This window comes from Epinephelus fuscoguttatus, linkage group LG5, assembly GCF_011397635.1.
Source record: "Epinephelus fuscoguttatus linkage group LG5, E.fuscoguttatus.final_Chr_v1".
In the NCBI taxonomy this organism is placed as follows: domain Eukaryota; kingdom Metazoa; phylum Chordata; class Actinopteri; order Perciformes; family Serranidae; genus Epinephelus; species Epinephelus fuscoguttatus.
In genome coordinates, this window is record NC_064756.1 from 21,822,612 (window position 1) to 21,841,038 (window position 18,427).

An 18,427-nucleotide genomic window follows, 5' to 3' on the forward strand; every position below is an offset into this window, starting at 1 on the left:
TGTGAACAAGGCTTTAGTTGAAAATGTCCTCCTAATGTTTTGTTTGCTTTGATTTCTACTCTCTACTCTTGCCACCATTGTTTCATGGACTTGAAACACACTCTAACACACAAACACTCTCCTCTGAACATCATCACACCACCTGAGGACAGATGGCAAATACATACACCATTTTCTTTTAGCTCATATCTAGAGTAATAAAAAATATTTATGATTAGCAATGATTATACGTTAATTACTTCTAATCAATAGAAAATGAGTAAATATTTCTCACACTTAATGGACTGATTTAGAGTAGATTTATTCATTTCTGTGGTGATGATGTAAAATATCTCTGAATTATTATTCTGCCACAAGCAGTTCATTTAAGTTAAACATTCTGGTGCTGGTAGCAACCCCTACTTCTTCTACCGCACAGTCATAGAAAGTGTGTTGCCCAGCAGCGGACAGAAAAGCCCTACAAAGGTTTGTAAATTCAGCCTCAAAAATCAAAAGCCTCTCCCCTCACTTGAAGACATTGTTGGCTCCCGATACCTCTCCAGAGCAAAAAGGATCACTGAAGACAGTTCTCACCCCGGCCATCACCTCTTTGACCTTCTGCCTTCAGGGAGGAGGTACAGGTCAATCAGGTCGCACACCAACAGACTTTTAAACAGTTTTTTCCCCAGAGCCATCCAATCTCTCAATAAACAAAATAATCACTCAGTAATTCTGTAACCCATCCCACAATCCTCAACACGTGCAATATTTATTTATTACTTATTTATATATTTTATACATCGGGTCTGTGGAATTACTGTCATGCATCAGTGCAATTTCATATATATTTTATTTTATCTTGTGTTAGTTGTTGTATGAGTAGGGGTGTGTATGGGTGAGTATGTATGAATTCACATAATGTATGTAAAGTTTTAAATGGCACTGTGAGGGCACTTGAAGTTTCACTCTATCACTGTATATAGTGACAATAAAGGCATCTTATCTTATCTACTAGCACAGTGCTATAGATTAGAAGATGACTTTACTGCTAACCAAGCTAGCCATTATGTTAGCTATCTAACGATAGGTTAATGTGTTGCAAATATAACATTTTTACTAACTTGTTAAAAGCAAAATTCACCACCTTTATTGTGGATGTCCAATCAGTGTTGAAGGTAAGTGTAGCCAACTGAAGCAGTAAATTCTTGTTCTATTGTTCCTCCTGCATCCAGTGACATCATTGGATGTGACAGTGACATAGTTGGAAGCAGGAAGAACTACAGGTTGGATTCAGGACGCCAGGAACGCTCCTCAGCCTTGCAGTATTTTTTTTCCCAGTGGAAACTCGCGGTATTGCAGCTAAAAAAATCCCCTGCAGCCCAAAAAGCATTTTCCCCACAGACCAACATTACAAGAGACACGTCTGTAAAACTGTTGGCAGGACACCTCGAACTGCAAAGAGGGTCAGTTATGACTCTTTCTGTTATCATTGTTTTATCCATGGAGGTTTTATATTTGTAAAGCCTTCTGGAGCCATGAATAGTGACTAAAAAAAATCCATGACGTCATCACATTGTAAAGTCTATAAGCCGAGCAGGAACTCATGGGTGGGGCCAGCAGGAGAAACACTACTGTGTATATTCAGAGGGCTGCATACCACAGAAGTAAACCTGGAAGCTAAAATCTCTTTTTGGTGTTTGCACTAGGTGACCAACTCCATTGCAATGAAGAGATACCATCTTGGCATCCAGTATCTAGCTATCATATTATAAATCTATGGTTGGATTTCACCTTCCCATAGCGGGGGGGTGATCTAGAAAAACAGAACTTCTTGTTCTCTTTGCTTGTATTGCAAACTAGCTTAGTTTTCAACAGCGAAAATGCATTTTATAGTGTTTTGGCTGGCTCAGATATTCAACCATATTTATTTGAGCAATAGGATACAGGTGAAGAAATGCAGCAGAGAGAGGCCGAGGTTGAGGTTGAGGCTGAGGCTGCTGCAATGGTGAAAAAGGATATAGGTGGTGAGGACCCTGCAGAATCTGAGCTGCTGAGAGTAAACAGCAACTGTTAGTGCCTTGGCTAAACTTGCCCTTCAATGCAAAAAAAAACCCTGAATCATTCTGCTGCAATACAGCTTTTATTGGATGTTGGTACAGACACCTAGAGCACCCAGAGAGAGCCTGTGTGTGTAAATTAACTATGCGTGAAAGTTTTACCCCTCACTTGGACAAATGGGTGCTGGAGACCTTCTTCAGGGTCCTGAAGATAAACTGGTAAAGAGGGCAGATGCCATCTGAATAAGTATTTTTGTCACCTAACACTATTTGGCCAACAAAGTAATAGCTGTGGGCGTCAGAAACTCAAATGCAATGCATCCTGGTATATGTATGCACTGCTAGCAGGAGAACTCAAGCTTTCTCTGTCAGTATATCATGCACTGATTCATTGCTCCATTCAACTTTATTTAACATCAATACTGTCTTCTTGACGTAAAAATAAAATGATAGTCAGGCTAACGAATGTAATGTATGTTATGATTTACTTCTGGAGACTGCTTTAATTACTAGAATGATGAATGTGTTGCTGCTCCCATGGAACTTAATTTCGAACCTTTAACGTGGGGAAGGTGTGAAGGGACGGGGTTTCTTAAACCATGTATAACACTGGTGCCTTTGGTCTATATTTCTTTATCTCAGTTTCCTTGTAACTGATTTTTGCAACAGCTTCAGTGTAAGTCTTTTTAAGAGAATGTCATTGTTGTCTGATTTGTTATCACTATGGCTGAATTTGTTGTCAGAGACTGTTGTCATAGTTTCACAATCGCCACCAGGAACTGCTGCATCCAACCTCTGCTGCATAGTTGTGTGCCCACACATAGTGAGGGAAGAAGAATGGCAGTGTCATAAGTTAATCATGTTCTTTCACTGATAACTTACATGTAGTAATGGATAAAGGTATATGATGTGAGAAATAACAGAAACAGACATCTTTTCTCATTATATATACTTTCATTGCACTGCTCAAGGATCCAAGTCAGAGATACAGAGCATGGATTAAAGTCAAAGTTAGTAATGATCAAGAATTCCTCCCAAGAGAACTGCTATATCTATATATTCATTCAGTTATTAAATGGTGGACAATGATTAATGATCAAGTTACATTGCTTGCCAAATCATATTATGACATACTGATGCAATATGATTTGTCATTTTGATTGGACATTTAAATAGATAGCCACCATTGCAGGGGGTTTATGTACATTCTCTTGTGATAATAGATGCGCCTGAATTTTCCTAACCCGATGGGAGACATTCTCCCTAAACAGTCGATCACAGCGGCTCAATATAACTGTCAAGCCACGAATGCATACATTATATTAAACCAGTATTAACGAGCTATCAATCTCAAAGTGGGAGACAAAGTGTATCGATTTGTTGCCACTGAGGGAAAATAAAGGGATCAGAGCAGCTTTTCTATTTTAGGATGGTGTTTATTTTCAGTGAATGATAATAGACTGTCAATGGCTAAGAGTGAATTCAACTGCAACAGCTGTGTCACCTATGAGAGGAGGTGTGAATTGGATTGCACCTCATCATCTAGTCTGGCCTGTACCGGCTGATGCGACTGTCCGCCTCTGCTCTACGGTTAATACGATTGACTGCTCCACTGTCTGTTGACTAATGCAATTGTCGGCAGCTATTTTGGTGGGGACATGATCAGTGTAATTGGCAGTGGATCCTCCTTGGTCACGGTAGGACCAGGTCACCTCCTCCTGGGTGCAGGCAGCCGCAGCAGGCTCGTGGCGGAGCTGCAGAGTGGAGCAGCCAGATTGCACGGCGACGGTAGGCCAGCCACACCAGCAGCAGCGTCACTGTGACAAGAGAGGAGCCAACCACCAGGCTGACGATGACCAGAACCAGGTCCAGCTCTGGGGGGTCTGAAAGTCAAACAGAGAAATCATCGGCCATGAGGCTGCAGCCATGACTTGTTTGTGCACTATTACAAAAGTGTGTTGTTTTGCACACTAGAGTATTGCTTCCCATGATAAACCCAAGGACACACAAAGAGACACTTACATGTCTCATCTCGTCACATGCTAAAGATAAATGGCATGGTCATCGCTCATTTCCTGTCTTGCAGCATCTCCCGTGTGCGCTCTGTTATCTCAGATTGATTATTTGTGTTTTAAGGCACAGCAAATAATTACCTATCTCCTCCAAGGAGGTCGAATTCTTAACTTCTTTCAACATGGGACCGAAGGATATGCGATTCCTGAGATTGGTGACAACAGCCTCTGGATCCTCTGAGGGAAATGCACTCCTCTGCTGGAGGCATTGCTATAAAAAGACAAGGGAAACGTGAGTGGCTAACAGGTGATTAACTGTTTTTGGAAGACGGATGGTGTTCCTGTTTATCATCAGAAATAGCAAGGACAATGCACAGAAATAGTCGTTGAAATAATACCTCTATGATAAGTATGTCTAAACATTGTTTTCCTGTGTGGTATCCTTTTTATTTGTATAAAAGGGCAGCAGTGGAAACATCTATTTCAAACAAGGATCTAGAAGTAGGATCTCACTTGAAAGCAACACTCTTTCTTTTAATCTAAACGGGCCCACTCTGAGCTGGAGTAGTTCAAACACGGCAGTACACTTTTATTGTATAGCTTTTAATGTGTCAAGAAAAAATATGTAGCCTGACATCAAGTGCCAAGAAAGAAACACCATATCCAAGAGCAAAGGGGACAAATGATCAAAAGATGCACACAAAAGAAGTTGCACATTATGTGGAAGAACGTGAACACCAATGCAAACACCTACTACGAATTTAAACTTACCATTACACACGGCAAAAACAGAGAGGCTTTACAATACAAGAAAACACAAGGAGACACTAGACACATCATAAGAGAGCTGTAGACGTGCTCCACAAAGGCAGACATCAAAATGAGTCTCCTGAGTTTACCCTCTGTTTCACCTCTGCCCTCTAACGGGTACTTGTCAGATGATTCAGTTTTCCCATTAAATCAGAGACCTTGTTCTCACAACAGCAGGAGACGGCGTCCTTTGCTGCTCTGCCAGTGTGTTCTATAACTTTGCAAAGACCTTATCTGACCCTCGGAGTGCATAATGACATGACAGATGTTTTAGGTTGCGTGTCTTTGCCTGTCAGACTCAGTCTCAGTCACTCAGTATACTTGTCACATTTAGAAAGCGGTCCTGCACCTATGGCAGGATCTTTCAATCACACAACACCCTTCCCTTTCACTTGTAATTCTTGCTCGCAAATAATCCTTCCTCTCCTAGTTTTCCTATCATATTCAGCCATGTCCTCATTTACCTTCTCCCCAGTCCCTCACTCACCTTGGTCTCCCTTCTTGCTCCTCTCCCCAGCTCATTTACATCAGCCTGCTCGCTCCTCATCTGCCTCCCTGTTTTCACAGTGTCACACCCCGTGTCACTAAATTTAAATCACTCTCAGCCGCTCATTCTCTCATGCTCTCGCATTTATTACACCCACTGCAGTCTTACCCTTTCACAGTCAGAGCGGTTTCTCAGGCAGACACTGAGATCACAGTGTAGGTACACTACTGAGTAATTAATCATTTGGAAGAGACTGATGGTGAAGCTGGCACTGGTTGACAGGGCACTGGGCAGCAGCGTGATCCCCGCTGGCTCTGCTGCTAACCTGAGGCACCAAAAAGAACACACAGTATAACCTTAGCACAGTCATGTTTGCCTTGAAAGAAATAGTGAAATTTCTAAGCAAAAATGGTAAAACTGAGACTATCCTGTAGGAGAAAAAAGTCTCCATACAGTACAGCTGCCTAAAGCCGTTAAAGCTGTATTCATCAATAACAACGACAACAGGGAAAAAAGTAGCGTGCCATTAATCTCTTATATTGAATTGAGTTGGAGGCTTAAGAGAAAGAAGTCATGTTAGGTAAAGGTCAGCTTTTATTTAATGTTGCTGTCAGATTAGTATCATTGCTCACTGTGCATAATGTAAAGGATCATCATCGAGAATCTATTCACCAGTATGCTGATGTTCTGCCAGTTTACTTTTACGATTTCAGGGTGACGTTGAGCGTTTTCTCGTCTCTTTCATTCCACCTCACAGACATACATATTAAAAAGATTTGTCCCAGGTGTTCCCACCTTTTAAACAAGTGTTGTGTTCAGATACACAGTAAAACTCAAACAGCCAGCCTTTTCACAGTCTGATATATTTTAGAGGTTGTGCGTTTACACTGCTCCCTCTCTGAGTGTGCAGGACCGTGCTGAATTTCTATCTATCAGAGTGATGCTGGCTCGGAGAGATAACGCCATCAACCTTTGGCAGTCGTCTGTTTACTGAGCAGAGAGTATTCAGCTTTTAAAAATGAATCTGCAACTCACTGGATTGATATGAATTACAACAACTGTTTCTCTAGTAAATACGTTTGTGAGCAATGGCAGTTGAGCCAGGATGTGTTAAGGCTTTTATGGAGGTTGAAAAGTTGCATTATTCATGGATGTCTTTCTAATATATGTTTAGAAAAAGCAAAAGTCAGGTTGCGACTATTTATTTTGAGAACCTCAGTCCCATTTCTACCATATAAGGCTGCATATGAAATAAAAAGCCTACAATAAAAGACTGAGTGCTTGCATTTCTTTTCATGATATGCAGTCCAGATGGCTGCTCATAAATCAGTAAATGTACTGTAAATTTCCCACTGTGTACATCCTGTAGTTGCTGCCTCTGCTCATCTATATTTAGTTTTTATAGTACACATTTTCTGAACTGCTCTTTCTCCTATTACTTTGCCTGAATTAAGCCTTTCACACACTGAAATGAACAACACAGCAAACTCTACCCCTCTTAACATGAAAAAGAAAACCTCTTACCAGTCACTTTATTTCATACTTTCTTGTGTACCTGGAGAAAAGGCAGCAGGTGGAGTTGATGAGGTCAGGCTTAGTGGTCGGGGACAAGCAACAGGAGGTGACCCCGAGGTTTATCCGACTGTTATTTGTCTTCAGGTTGATAACCACTCTGAGGTTCCCCAGGGCAGGCACAGCATCACCAGGCTCTACACCTCTTCCCAGGTTCAGACTCATCTCTGCTGTGTAGTTCCCACTGCCACACAGGTCATCTGAAACTTCTGTTACACTGGCAATGGCGATTTGTAAAGGGAAACTGAGTGATAAAACCATTCTAGTAATTTTACTACAAATTGCACATGTTATATAACTGCTGGCAAGAACATGTTTCAGTCAAATTTTAAAGTTCTGAGATTGATTTCATATCTCCCAGGCAGCAATTTGTTTCCATCTATTTTGCTGTGCAGCAAAAATCAACTGTAATTTGCTAGAGACTCTTAATCCATCACGGTAAACAATTTCACTGCTTGCATCTTTTGTCAAGGTTGAGCAGGTACTGTTTTGAAAACTGCCTTCCTATTCAGTCTTGGTGCATTTGAGGACGCTCTGACATCTGACAATAAAGAATAGCTGCCAAACATCATATCCAAAGTAAACAGTCGGCTCTGTGAGGCTGCACATATGCACAGTGGTGCTTTGAGCTAAATGCTAATGTCGGCATGCTAACATTTTCTAATTAGTAATAACACAAAGTACACTTGGGGCTGATGGGGATGTTATTCATTTTTGGAGGTCTTTAGTCTTTAGTCATGACCAAAGTCCCATATTTTTCGACTGTGTGTCACCTCATCCGTGTTTGCTTATTGTCTCTCTTCTAGGATTGATCCTCCAGCACCATATCTCATAACTGCAATGCTTTGCAGACTCCAAAAAATTGGATTTTGGAGTGGCCTAAATGCATCATCAGGAAGCATTTTCAGAACTGTACCTGCTCATAACTGCATTACCATGTGACAATATTAATTTAGGGAAAGTATAAAGCAGTTCTCTCTGATGGATTATCTACTTAATAGCATAACTCATGCCAAATCACCAGCATGCTTCTTTAATTTAATGCATGATTAATAGATAACGCTAGAATAATAGGGTTATACAATAAGATTACCCAGAGAGATACAGATGAGGTGAGGTCCGTCTCCTGTGTTTCAGCAGCTCTGACTCAGACTGTGGCTCCAGCAGTAACAGCCTGCGCCCCGACTCCTGTACTGCCACAGCACGTGCTGACCTGGTGGCATTTTGTGCCTCGAATATCTCAGCTTTGGCTGCTCCTCTATTTAATTGAGTTTTTATATGTTTTTCAGCAAGCAGTATCCGCTCAGTTGTCTTTTCTGTGGTCTGCACAGTAGTTGGTGCAGGTTCAGATAGTGTGACCTCTGTTGCCACTGCCTCCTGGGCTTTAGAGGTCTGTCTGTGAGGGTGTGTTGTTTTTTCTACAATCTGAGCCTGCTCAAGTTCCTCATGTCTCTCTAAATGATCCGTTTCTGTTCTTGTTGAAGTTTCATTTGTCATACTCTTGGCATTTTGTGGCGTACTCTCATCAACAGTGGCGTGGTCATCAGATTTACTGGTGGCTGGTGAAAGAGCTGCATAGTCGTGGTAGATGGCCTGTGGTGTGGCTTCTTCAGGTACACGGCAGTCAGTGCCACAGCTGCCATTTCCTAGTTTTGTGACAGGAGCGTGTGCCGCATTAAAACGATCTCCCTCTGTGTTTCCGGCCTTCGTTTTATACATTTTCTCTAGAGCGGTATGATCAATCTCGCCTGCTCCAATTGTTGTTTCACTTGTCACGCCTGAGTTAGCGCAGCCAGTTCTCCTACAGCTGGTTTTATTCTCTCTAGGTGTGATCCCTGTGGGTTTTGCAGAATCAGTCACAGCCCAAAGTATTCTTTGACTTATTGAGGTCTTTTCAGGTAATGCATGCAGCTCTTGTTGTTCTCCTCTGACCAGTACTGTAGGAGTCTTCTCATGTGGAGGGTGTTCAGCTTCAGAAGCGCTCTTTGTTGTCAATGCTTTGATCTCATCAAATGGTGAAGATTCAAATTTTTCAGCCAAAGTAGATGTTGTGTTATATATCCCTCCATCTCTGTGGGCAGCTTTTAACAAACCTGTTTGGATGCTCTGTGCCGGGTCCTTGATAGCACGTGTTATTGCAATCATACCAGGTTGGGCATGCTGGCTCGGTTCTATTGCTCTTACAGAAATTTCACGCTCTGTTGTGTTTCTTCTTTTCACAGCAGGCATGAGTTTGCCAGTATTGCCGGTTATGAGAGGCTCCCTCAGGGGCAAAGGCCCAATATAACTATTGGGCTGTACCATAAGGTCAGTATGTGCAACCTGAGATGATCTCTCAATAACAACTTGCACACTCTTAGGAATAGTCTGTGCTGATTCATGAACTTCTCTGGAGACAATAAGACTGCTTACGCTGGCAGTTGGTCCAAGTGACACAAAATCATTGGTTTTAGTTGTGGTTATTTGAATTTCGGAAGTAACATTCATTATGTGGTCAGCAATCTGCTGTGTGGTTATAATAGGGACCTTAAGGTCATTTTCAGAATGGATTTGTGGAAGAGAGACAGCGCTGTTACCTGCAGTGTCTTGTGGTGTGGAGGGATCATGCTGCTTTTCAATTGTTTTTGCTGTGTGATGCTCTATATCAGAAATAGCATTGTTAGTCACATCATTAGCCTGAATTTGGGGTATTTCTGGCAGACTATCTGACTCGACAAATGCAGTGGTGCCAGTTGGATCATTTGTGTCAAGCACAGGGACAGCAGAATCATTTGTAACAGACCAAAAATCCTCATTTATTGCCTCCTCCATCTTGTGGGTGGTCTGAATTGCAAGCATGATAAGCTGAGCACTTGTTTTTTTATAACCTCCTAACTGAGAATGATTACTGTCAAGGGTAGCTTTCACTGTCTTGTTTGAAACATCATTGCCATCTACACTGAACAGGTCATTGTGTTTGTCCTCATTAGTGCTTAATACTGCAAGTTTCTCAGCAGACAAAGAGTTGAATCCCTCAGTGTTACTAGCATAGCGTTCACCCTTGCCAGTGGTTTGTTCTTTTAAAGGGAACCCGCTCATTTCATCTCTGCTCTCTGACATTTGCTTTGTGACTACATATGAATGTTTTACTCCCGAGGTCACCATATTTTGCATGCTGCCATTCTCAGTTTGATTTGTCTCCTCAGCAGTTCCTAACAAGATCTCAGCATGGCCACTTTCACTATTTGCATATCCTGCATCGGAGTTGGCCCTCAGTATCTCTTTGTCAGAGGCTGATCTTGTTAGTCCTGTCAGGGTATAGGTGCCAGGTAAACTGTCATCTCCAAACAGCATGAGATTTGGCAGCAGTGACATGCTGCTGAGAGGAAATTGATTGTTCTCCGCTTTAGGGCTCATCGATGCCATTAGGGTCTGCACAGATCTCTGCTCGTTATCATCAACAGGACCATGCAAAGCATCTGAGTGGGCTGTCTGCGCTGACAGTTTAAATGAGCGTGGCTGGCCTGAAGTCATGCCAAAGGCGGAGGAGGCGGGCTGATTTGTCTGAGGGGCAGATTGCCTTTGGTGAGGCAGGTCTATGGAGGTGTGGGCCACAGATGATAAGGCTTTGGCTGTGGGTGGCTTGGCAGATGAGTCATTATACATCCGCTGGGTTGGTGTGGAATTCATTGAAGTGGATGTATTTACTTTCTCAATCATCACAGAGGTTAAAGGGTCCTTGACATTGGATTCAGATACACGTGCTGGCATAATGTATACACGCTCGCTCTCATTCAGATTCTGTAAAAGTGAATTTGCCTCTGAATCCAAAGTACTGAATTTATTCCTATGATCTGAGATGCTGTAAAGAATTGATAGACTGAGAGTAGAGCTATTTACTGTAATGTGGGGCTTGGCTCTGAGGAGCTCTGCCGTGATTGCCAATCGTGGGGTGGTGGGTGGCAGCATATTACTTTTTAGTACAGTTGATTTAGATGCACTGCTGTGCAGGGAACTTGTCGGCTTCAGTGCATCGCTGATCTTTGAGGTGCTAATTCCAAACACCAGAGAGAGTTTTGGGGCCAGTTTTGGTATGGCAGTCACAGAAAATGGAGCCTCAACAACTTTGACCTGAGTACTTCCTTTGGTAAGTGAAGACGTAGGGCTGTGCTTTGTAAACATATGGGTGGACAGTTTAATCCGTGTGCTTGTCTCTTTGGGGAAAGATGTCACTCTTGATAGTTTCGGGCTTTGAGATCTCAGAGTTGAGTGCAGTGGTCTGTGATTGCTTGTCACTTTGTAGGAAAATGGCTTATTTTTCATTTCCACAATTTGTGCAACATGTTCACTGGGATGAATGCCATTGTGTTCAGGGACTCTCAACTGTTTAATCAAACTATGGCAAGAAGACAGGTTTGCAACAGTGTGCCCTTTGTCTCTCATAAGATCTTTCGAATTAGTAGTAGGTCCAAGGGGAACATTTGTCATGTCCTCTCTCCCAGTTTCCCTGTTACATTTGGTGTCTTGCTTGCTTGCTGCTTCCTGTCTTCTAGCCTCTGCTCCCTCTTTTGTCAAAGGCGCTCTCTGCTTCTCAGCTAGATCCTCTGTGAAATTCTTTGTATTTTTTTTAGTCACACCTTTTCCAGCACCTTCCTCATCTCTAACTTCCCCATGTCTTGCATGTTTCTCTTGTCTCAAAGTTATATCTTCCTCTCCTATGGTCCCTCCACCTCCCTCTCTACTTGTTTCGGCCTCATGCACTTCCATTTTAACCTCCTCCCGCTCTCTGTTTTGATTTATCTCTGCGCCAGTGCTAATTATTTTTTCTTGTTTTCCACTCTCCATCTTATCTGATCTAAATAGTTCTTCTCTTTTGTTCCCCAACTTTTCATTATCCCTGCTCTCGCCTTCGTCCTGCAACTTTACTATCTCTTCTGTCTCTTTAATTTCTTCACCTTGCTCGCCCTCCAACTTGATTATCTTTTTGTCCTCATCTTCTGCAACTACCATCAACACCTGATCATTTTTATCTCCTGGCTTCAGATTGTGGACTATTAGTGAATCTCTGCTATATTTTAGAAAAGACTGGCGTGTCGGTGCCACATTGATATCATTGCTAACATCAAACAATCTCTCCTGAGTGATTTTTGATTGACTTCCTGAAAGTCTGCTCGCTGTCATTCTCTCAAAGAATGTCTTGCTTGATATTGTTGTCAGAGTTGAAGTGGACACGTCATCATCCAAGTCTTGTTTTGATTCAGAAAGAAACAACTTCACAGGCACAACAACTTTTGTCATTGTCAAGGTTGGAGTTTGTGGTTCCTTCACAACTGGTTCACTCGCTGGCCCTGAGGGATCAACAAAGTACTGTTTAACAATGCTGTTTACACTGTTAACTGTCTGAGAATCCTGCTCATCTGTCAGGTGTCTCTTTGTTGTTACAGATGTAAACTTGATGCCAGAATCCTTTAGTAACAAAGTCAATATGGGGTCTTTGGTCTTGGAGCTTTGTTGAGCTGGCGTTTGGCTCTTCAACACAGTGAACAATGAATCACCCCTTCCTGTCAGAGAGTGAGACTCCGGATTTTTGACTTCAGAAGTGGTTGGCCTACTAAGACTGAAGGATGCTGTTGTGCTACGAGCTTCAATCAACCTCATTCTTGCAGTTGGATGTGATGCAGTGCTGTGATCACTACCTTCTGGAAAAACACTTTTCTGACTGCTGTGTGGAGCTTCAGTGACGTCAGCTGGTTTGCCTACTGACCCGCTTTTGAAGTCCAAAGGTTTGTTTTGGACAAATGCAGTTTTGAAGTTTGTTGAGAGACTGTGGGAAGTGTTGTTATGCTTACTGAAATGTGTCAGTTTTGACTGTGGGTCCCAGATGCTCACCTTTTTTCTGAACGTTTCTTGTTTCCCCAGAGTATAGTCTGACTTTGATGAGCGATAAAACTCTGCGGTTGTTGAAATCAGCCTCAATTGTTTCAAGGTGTTTTGTTGTGTTGCTGATGGCATCTCAGCAAGAGATAATGTGTCAAACGCATCTGTTTCAGTATCTGAGAGAAAAGATTTGATTTGGGAGTTATTGAAAATGTTTTGACCATGATTCACAGTTTTATTGGGGGGTGAAGGGAGAAAAGTCAGGTTGTAAACTGGTTGTTCCCTCACTTCAGAACTGAAGTGCTTGGTAATGCTTTTCTGAATGATGTCTTTGTTCAGCATTTCTTCTTGTTGTTCTCCTACCGACTGCTGATGTAAACTGGGTAATGAGGTTGTAAATTGACTGAAATCGAAAGTGAGCCCCTCTATACGAGGAGAGTCTGAGGAGCCATCAGGTGACAGTGCAGGCAGAGTCACAGATTTCTCAGTGGACACTTCTCTTCGATCTCTCTGGCAGGTCAAACACAAGTTTGTCACAGTGTTTCCTCTCACTGAATCTTCTGCTGTATTGCTTTGGAAAATGGATTGCACAGTACTGAGCGGATACCCGTTTCTATCCAGGTTTGAAATCCCCTTATTATCCTTGTCTTGAGATCGTTTGTCATCATTGTTATTACGCAGCACAGCCAGGTTATCAATTACACGAGGATGAGATGCAGATAGGATTGGAACTCCCGGCCCTCTGTCAGCAGATGTGAGAGTAATAGAGTCAGTGTTTCTCTGATTCCTGTTATCAAGCAGAGTGTGAAGCCAAAGGGACGCTTTCACTGCATCTGTGGACAAATAGACCCCTGGCTCGAAGGTCCCATTCATCTTTGATTCAAATGCAGCTCGTGTAGAAGAGTAAACGATTTTGTCATAATCAGAAATCAATGGGGGTTCTGATTCATTGTGAAACCTCGTGGCTGATGGATTATCTCGTGTTGATGTGAGAGAGGTTTGCCCATTTCTGGAAACAAAACTGCTCACTGAGCCAAATATATCTGATGCTTTTGTGATTTGTGTTCTCTCATATGATGGCGTTGGTCTGGTGTCAAACAAGACCGCCTCTGGAAACTTGGCAGCCACTGCCACTGCAGTGTGATGATGTGTATTCTCTGTAGGTACTGCTTCTATGCCCTGACCAATTGTGTTTTCCTCTTTCAAAAGCAGATCTTTTGTGACAGTTGTGCCTTTTGTTTGTTCTGCGTGGTAACCTTGAAAATCTTCTTTTTCTGCCTGGACTACAAAGAAAAAACATCATGTCACTCAGATTTCTTCCCCACAAGCTGTCCTTTCCAAAATGATCATGTAGCATAGAGCACAACTGAGATTCATTAGATCCATGCTGCACTGTCACATTTACTACATTTCAAGAGTTCATTCAAATTAAAATTCTGCACTATTTCAGATATTTACTCACATTAGTCACAGTATTATAAAAGGATTGCCAGATTGCTCTTGCTGTTTGCTGTATTGCAAGACTGAGAATGTGGGGGATGGGAGGTTATTATCCCAAATAAACAGTTTATCAGGAGGTCAATTAAAATTCAACACAAATAAGAGTCAGGTTACTCCACAAACTCACATTAAAGAGACCGGATGCATTTCTAACACTGTTGTGGTGATGGAAGGGAGCAGTCTTGCCGGCACTTAATTTGTGCTCATCTCTGTCAGTGATTGTGGAAACTTGGAAAGAGCGTTGTTAGCTGATAAATTAGGATGCTTACTAATTAGGCACTATTTTTAGATGTCTGTATTTGCATCAAGCATTTCAGCCACAGTACAAAAAGTACAGTCTATTTGCAGATAGGAGTAACAATATGATGGAGACAAAAAATAGTTATCAGTGCTGGTTGTTATTTATTTGTACCAAATATAACGCACCCCCAGACTCAACATGTGCTGTTGGGGGGCGGAAGCACAGTAATTCAGTGATGCACCAATAATCAATGTTGTATTTGCATAAACATTTTGCAAATGTTCCCTGTAATGTCTCTGACAGTCAGTTAAACGCAAGCAAAATTGATGCTTTACATTCAAGCCTCCACAGGGTTCCTGTAATAATTTGAACCCTGTTGTGGCAGATACAAAGTCGAGGGGGGAAAGTTAATGATGTTGACACCCCTTAGTGTGTGACTGATGGCTGAGATATAAAATGTTTAAGTCAGATGTTTTTACGGTTTCGGTTTGCCACTTAAATGAATCTGCGAAGGTGATTTCACGTCTCATCATGTCAGTTATCACTTTAGATGATGACAACACCTGTAATGTACAGGATATTAAAACATAAAAGAAATGATCAAAGACAGCGTGGTAGGCAAAAGAAACCAATTATAATAACAGAGCAGTATGCGGTTAGTTTTTTCTTTATGTTACATACTAAAGAGACAAGGTAGTAGTCTGCCACACTGGGAAGAAGACTTAGATTTACTCTGTCACTTAGTGGAGCTGTTTATTTCTGTTCTTTTGACATCACACAAAATTAGTAGAAATTTGTTGGAAATATTTCTGCTTGCATGCCTTACTTTTGAAGTGAACATGATAGCTATTAAACTATTTTAACTTTAAGATGCAAGTGAAAAAGAAATCAAAGAGAATTCAGAAAAATGTCCTCAGCACTTTGTGTCACTGCAGATAAATACAACATTTATCTGCAGGGTTGTGTACTTCATAACAGACTGAGAAATATTAAAAAATTCCAGAAATCTATCTATCTATCTATCTATCTATCTATCTATCTATCTATCTATCTATCTATCTATCTATCATGTGAATCAAATATTTACCAGTAGTGTGCTGTACCTAAAACAATAAACACAAAAAATGAGCACATACCTGAAAGCAGGAAAAATCCTACTGTGAAACAGTAAAGCCTCCCCATTTCTGTTCGGTCTTGTTTACAATCACTCAAGCCCCAGTGAATAAGTGCTCTTATTACTGTTTAATCCAACTGAGCAGAAGGTATCAGTAGTTTGCAGACACACACAGATGGTGTGATCCCTTACAGGGAGCTTTTGTCCTCTGCAGTTCATTTATACATGGATTAAATTTCTCAGAAACCGTTCCTTTAACAGCCACTGCAGGTACCTCGTAGCCAACAGGTAGAAAGATGTTAGGAGCAGTAAATCTATATTGGATAACGCCTCTGTTTGATTTATTCATTTATGATGTTAGTATGATATTGATAAACCATTGGTGTGAACGTTACTGACATCATTGCTAAATAATTAGGATACACCTTCTCATCTGTTCTTTGAAGGGTAACTTCAACCTGAAACCTATTCCCCTATGTTTGTGTGTCTAAGTCACTAATAAGAACAACTATTTTTGAAACTGGTCCAGTATTGAATGACAGGGCTGCAGCCAGCAGTGGCAAAACAGACTGCAGTGTAATCACTGCGGATGATCGTGCACTGCCAATTTACGTCCACTAAACATGCTCATTTTTGTCACTGACAGGCTCAGATTGTCATTATGTGTCTGACAACATTATAGAAAAGATCAGAGGTCAATACTTTTGTAAAAGAGTAAGATCCTTTTTAAATCTTTTTAAATACAATGTCATTTTAACATGCTTAGAGAGAGCACATTTTTACATTTGGGTGAATTTAAGGTTTATTTTAATCAAACCAGCGCTTACAATTGTTGGGAAAATTGAAATAACCAAGAAGGTTTTTCGAGTTTTGCTTTGTTTCTGTCATCTCTGAATAAAGTGTGTTTTACAATGATAAAATTACTGTTTGTTTAAATGCAGGTTGGTGGGACTGGTGATAGCAATTTCAGGGCTGTTTCTGGTTAAACAAAAAGGATCATTCTGTTTAACAAAAAAAGTCTGTCCCTGTAGGGATCTGCTTCATAATGTCACAATAACAATCAGAGCCTGTCAGTGGCAAAAACGACGACTTTCAGTGGATGTAAATTGACTGGCATATTTGCCCCAAGTGATAACACTGCAGCCTGTTTCACAGCTGCCGGCTGCACCACTATCACTTGGTGCTGGACATTCATTCTTTAATTTCTGTAACCACTTATCCTGTTGGGGGTTGCAGGAGGCTGGAGCCTATCCCAGCTGACATTGGGCGAGAGGCAGGGTACACCCTGGACAGGTCACCAGACTATGGCAGGGCTGACACATAGAGACAGACAACCATTCACACTCACATTCACACCTACGGACAATTTAGAGTCACCAATTAATCTGCATGTTTTTGGAATGTCTTTGGAGTACCCGCAGACACGAAAAGAACATGCAAACTCCACACAGAGGGGCTCCCCCACACTGGGTTCAAACCAAGAATCCTCTTGCTGTGAGGTGACAATGTTAACCACTTAACCACCATGCCACCAAGGTACTGGACCAAAAATTTGCCTTAATGAGTCACTTAGACACAAAAAATAAGAAAATAGTAGCCTGGTTCCAGACCATAGACCCCGCCCACTCAACTGAGTAGGCTTGCATCTCTGGTCTGGCATACTTCAATGAATTTGCGATTTATCTCGTCCAAATGCTGGACGGACCAATGAACGGCGGGGGTCTAACGATTCGCCAATCAGCGCCACGCTGATGTCAAGCTGTACGCCGGTGGGTAACTGGTGAGGATAGCAACAATGGCGACTGCTACAGATCCTACAGACCACATTGACGATGCTATCAAGGTATTTCGCCACTACTCGCGTTAATGGAGGACCAAATTAAGGAAGCTGCTAAACTGGATTTAACGGCGATGCAGATGGGCGTGCACGACGACGGAGACATTTTAAACGGGCAATGCTCGCTTGTTTTCGGCACCCCCGAGGCATGGATACTAATGACGTCAGGTTCTGGGTGAGTCGTTGATCTCTACTGATTGGTTAGGGAAAAAATCAAATTCCCTCCCCCTTGTAAATCGCTTCAATGGCGGCGATGTCAGACTGAAGGTTGTGGGAGCTTCAGTCTGACACTCAGGCTAAGAAAATAGGGTCCAAGGTGAAAATTAGTTATCCTTTTACTCTTTAAGTGATCCCGGAGTCATTAATAGGGAACAGAAACTTTGTAGAACCTGAAATTCATTTCTGCTTAAATTTAATTGCAATTAAATACACTTCCTCTGTCATTCACACCTGTGTGCTTAACACTAGACTCACAAGTCAGACTTTAGACACTTTGCTTAACTAAAGACTGATGTGTTTCTCCCTGATTTTGTGTTTAGATGGGCGGATACAATTTCAGAGTTTAAAAAACTCCCTACGTTGCAGAACCAACAGTAAATCTGCAGGGCGGTCCTTCGGTGGCTCGCTGAACTCTTGTGCTTGTAAACATAGTCTGACTAGAAACACGTGTAGCGGTACAAAATGGCTCAGTCGTGCTCTCAGAAAACGCCATCAAAGTTAGTGGATGTTTGTTGCGTTTGCGGCAACACATTCTCACCAACTAAAAGAAACAAACATAATCTTTTACAAGGCCATGACTCATCCGTCCAGCCGGACTATAGAGGGAATTGCCTTGTAAATAACAAGGCGATTCTCTCTATAGTCCGGGTAGAAAACCAGCAGATATATATAAATATATATATATATATATATATATATATATATATATATATTACATATATATTACACATTACACATTACAT

The 18,427-nt window shown here is 41.7% G+C and overlaps 1 protein-coding gene across 3 annotated transcripts; it reads right to left on the minus strand.

Moving 5' to 3' along the window:
• Window positions 1-2,907: 2,907 nt before the first annotated feature.
• LOC125888313 (uromodulin-like 1) lies at window positions 2,908-18,253 on the minus strand. 3 transcript variants are annotated; one of them, XM_049575575.1, is made up of 5 exons: window positions 8,011-18,253; window positions 6,901-7,134; window positions 5,514-5,670; window positions 4,190-4,319; window positions 2,908-3,919 (listed from the first exon to the last, which is right to left on the minus strand). In XM_049575575.1, the coding sequence occupies exons 1-5, from the start codon at window positions 13,644-13,646 to the stop codon at window positions 3,729-3,731; spliced, it is 6,348 nt and encodes a 2,115-aa protein (XP_049431532.1). In that variant the 5' UTR covers window positions 13,647-18,253; the 3' UTR covers window positions 2,908-3,728. The 3 variants fall into 3 exon arrangements, 2 of the variants coding, with proteins under 2 accessions (XP_049431532.1, XP_049431533.1); XR_007449319.1 differs by lacking the exon at window positions 2,908-3,919 and adding an exon at window positions 5,346-5,413; XM_049575576.1 differs by having other exon boundaries at window positions 6,901-8,142.
• Window positions 18,254-18,427: the final 174 nt, after the last annotated feature.

Excerpts from the sequence above, each read along its gene's own strand:
- LOC125888313 (XM_049575575.1), bottom strand. The coding sequence starts at position 13,646 with ATGAATGGGACCTTCGAGCCAGGGGTCTATTTGTCCACAGATGCAGTG. Across the intron at positions 5,671-6,900 it reads ACCTGCTGCCTTTTCTCCAG|GTTAGCAGCAGAGCCAGCGG; the intron begins GTACACAAGAAA and ends TTGGTGCCTCAG. Across the intron at positions 4,320-5,513 it reads ACCGCTCTGACTGTGAAAGG|CAATGCCTCCAGCAGAGGAG; the intron begins GTAAGACTGCAG and ends GTCTTTTTATAG.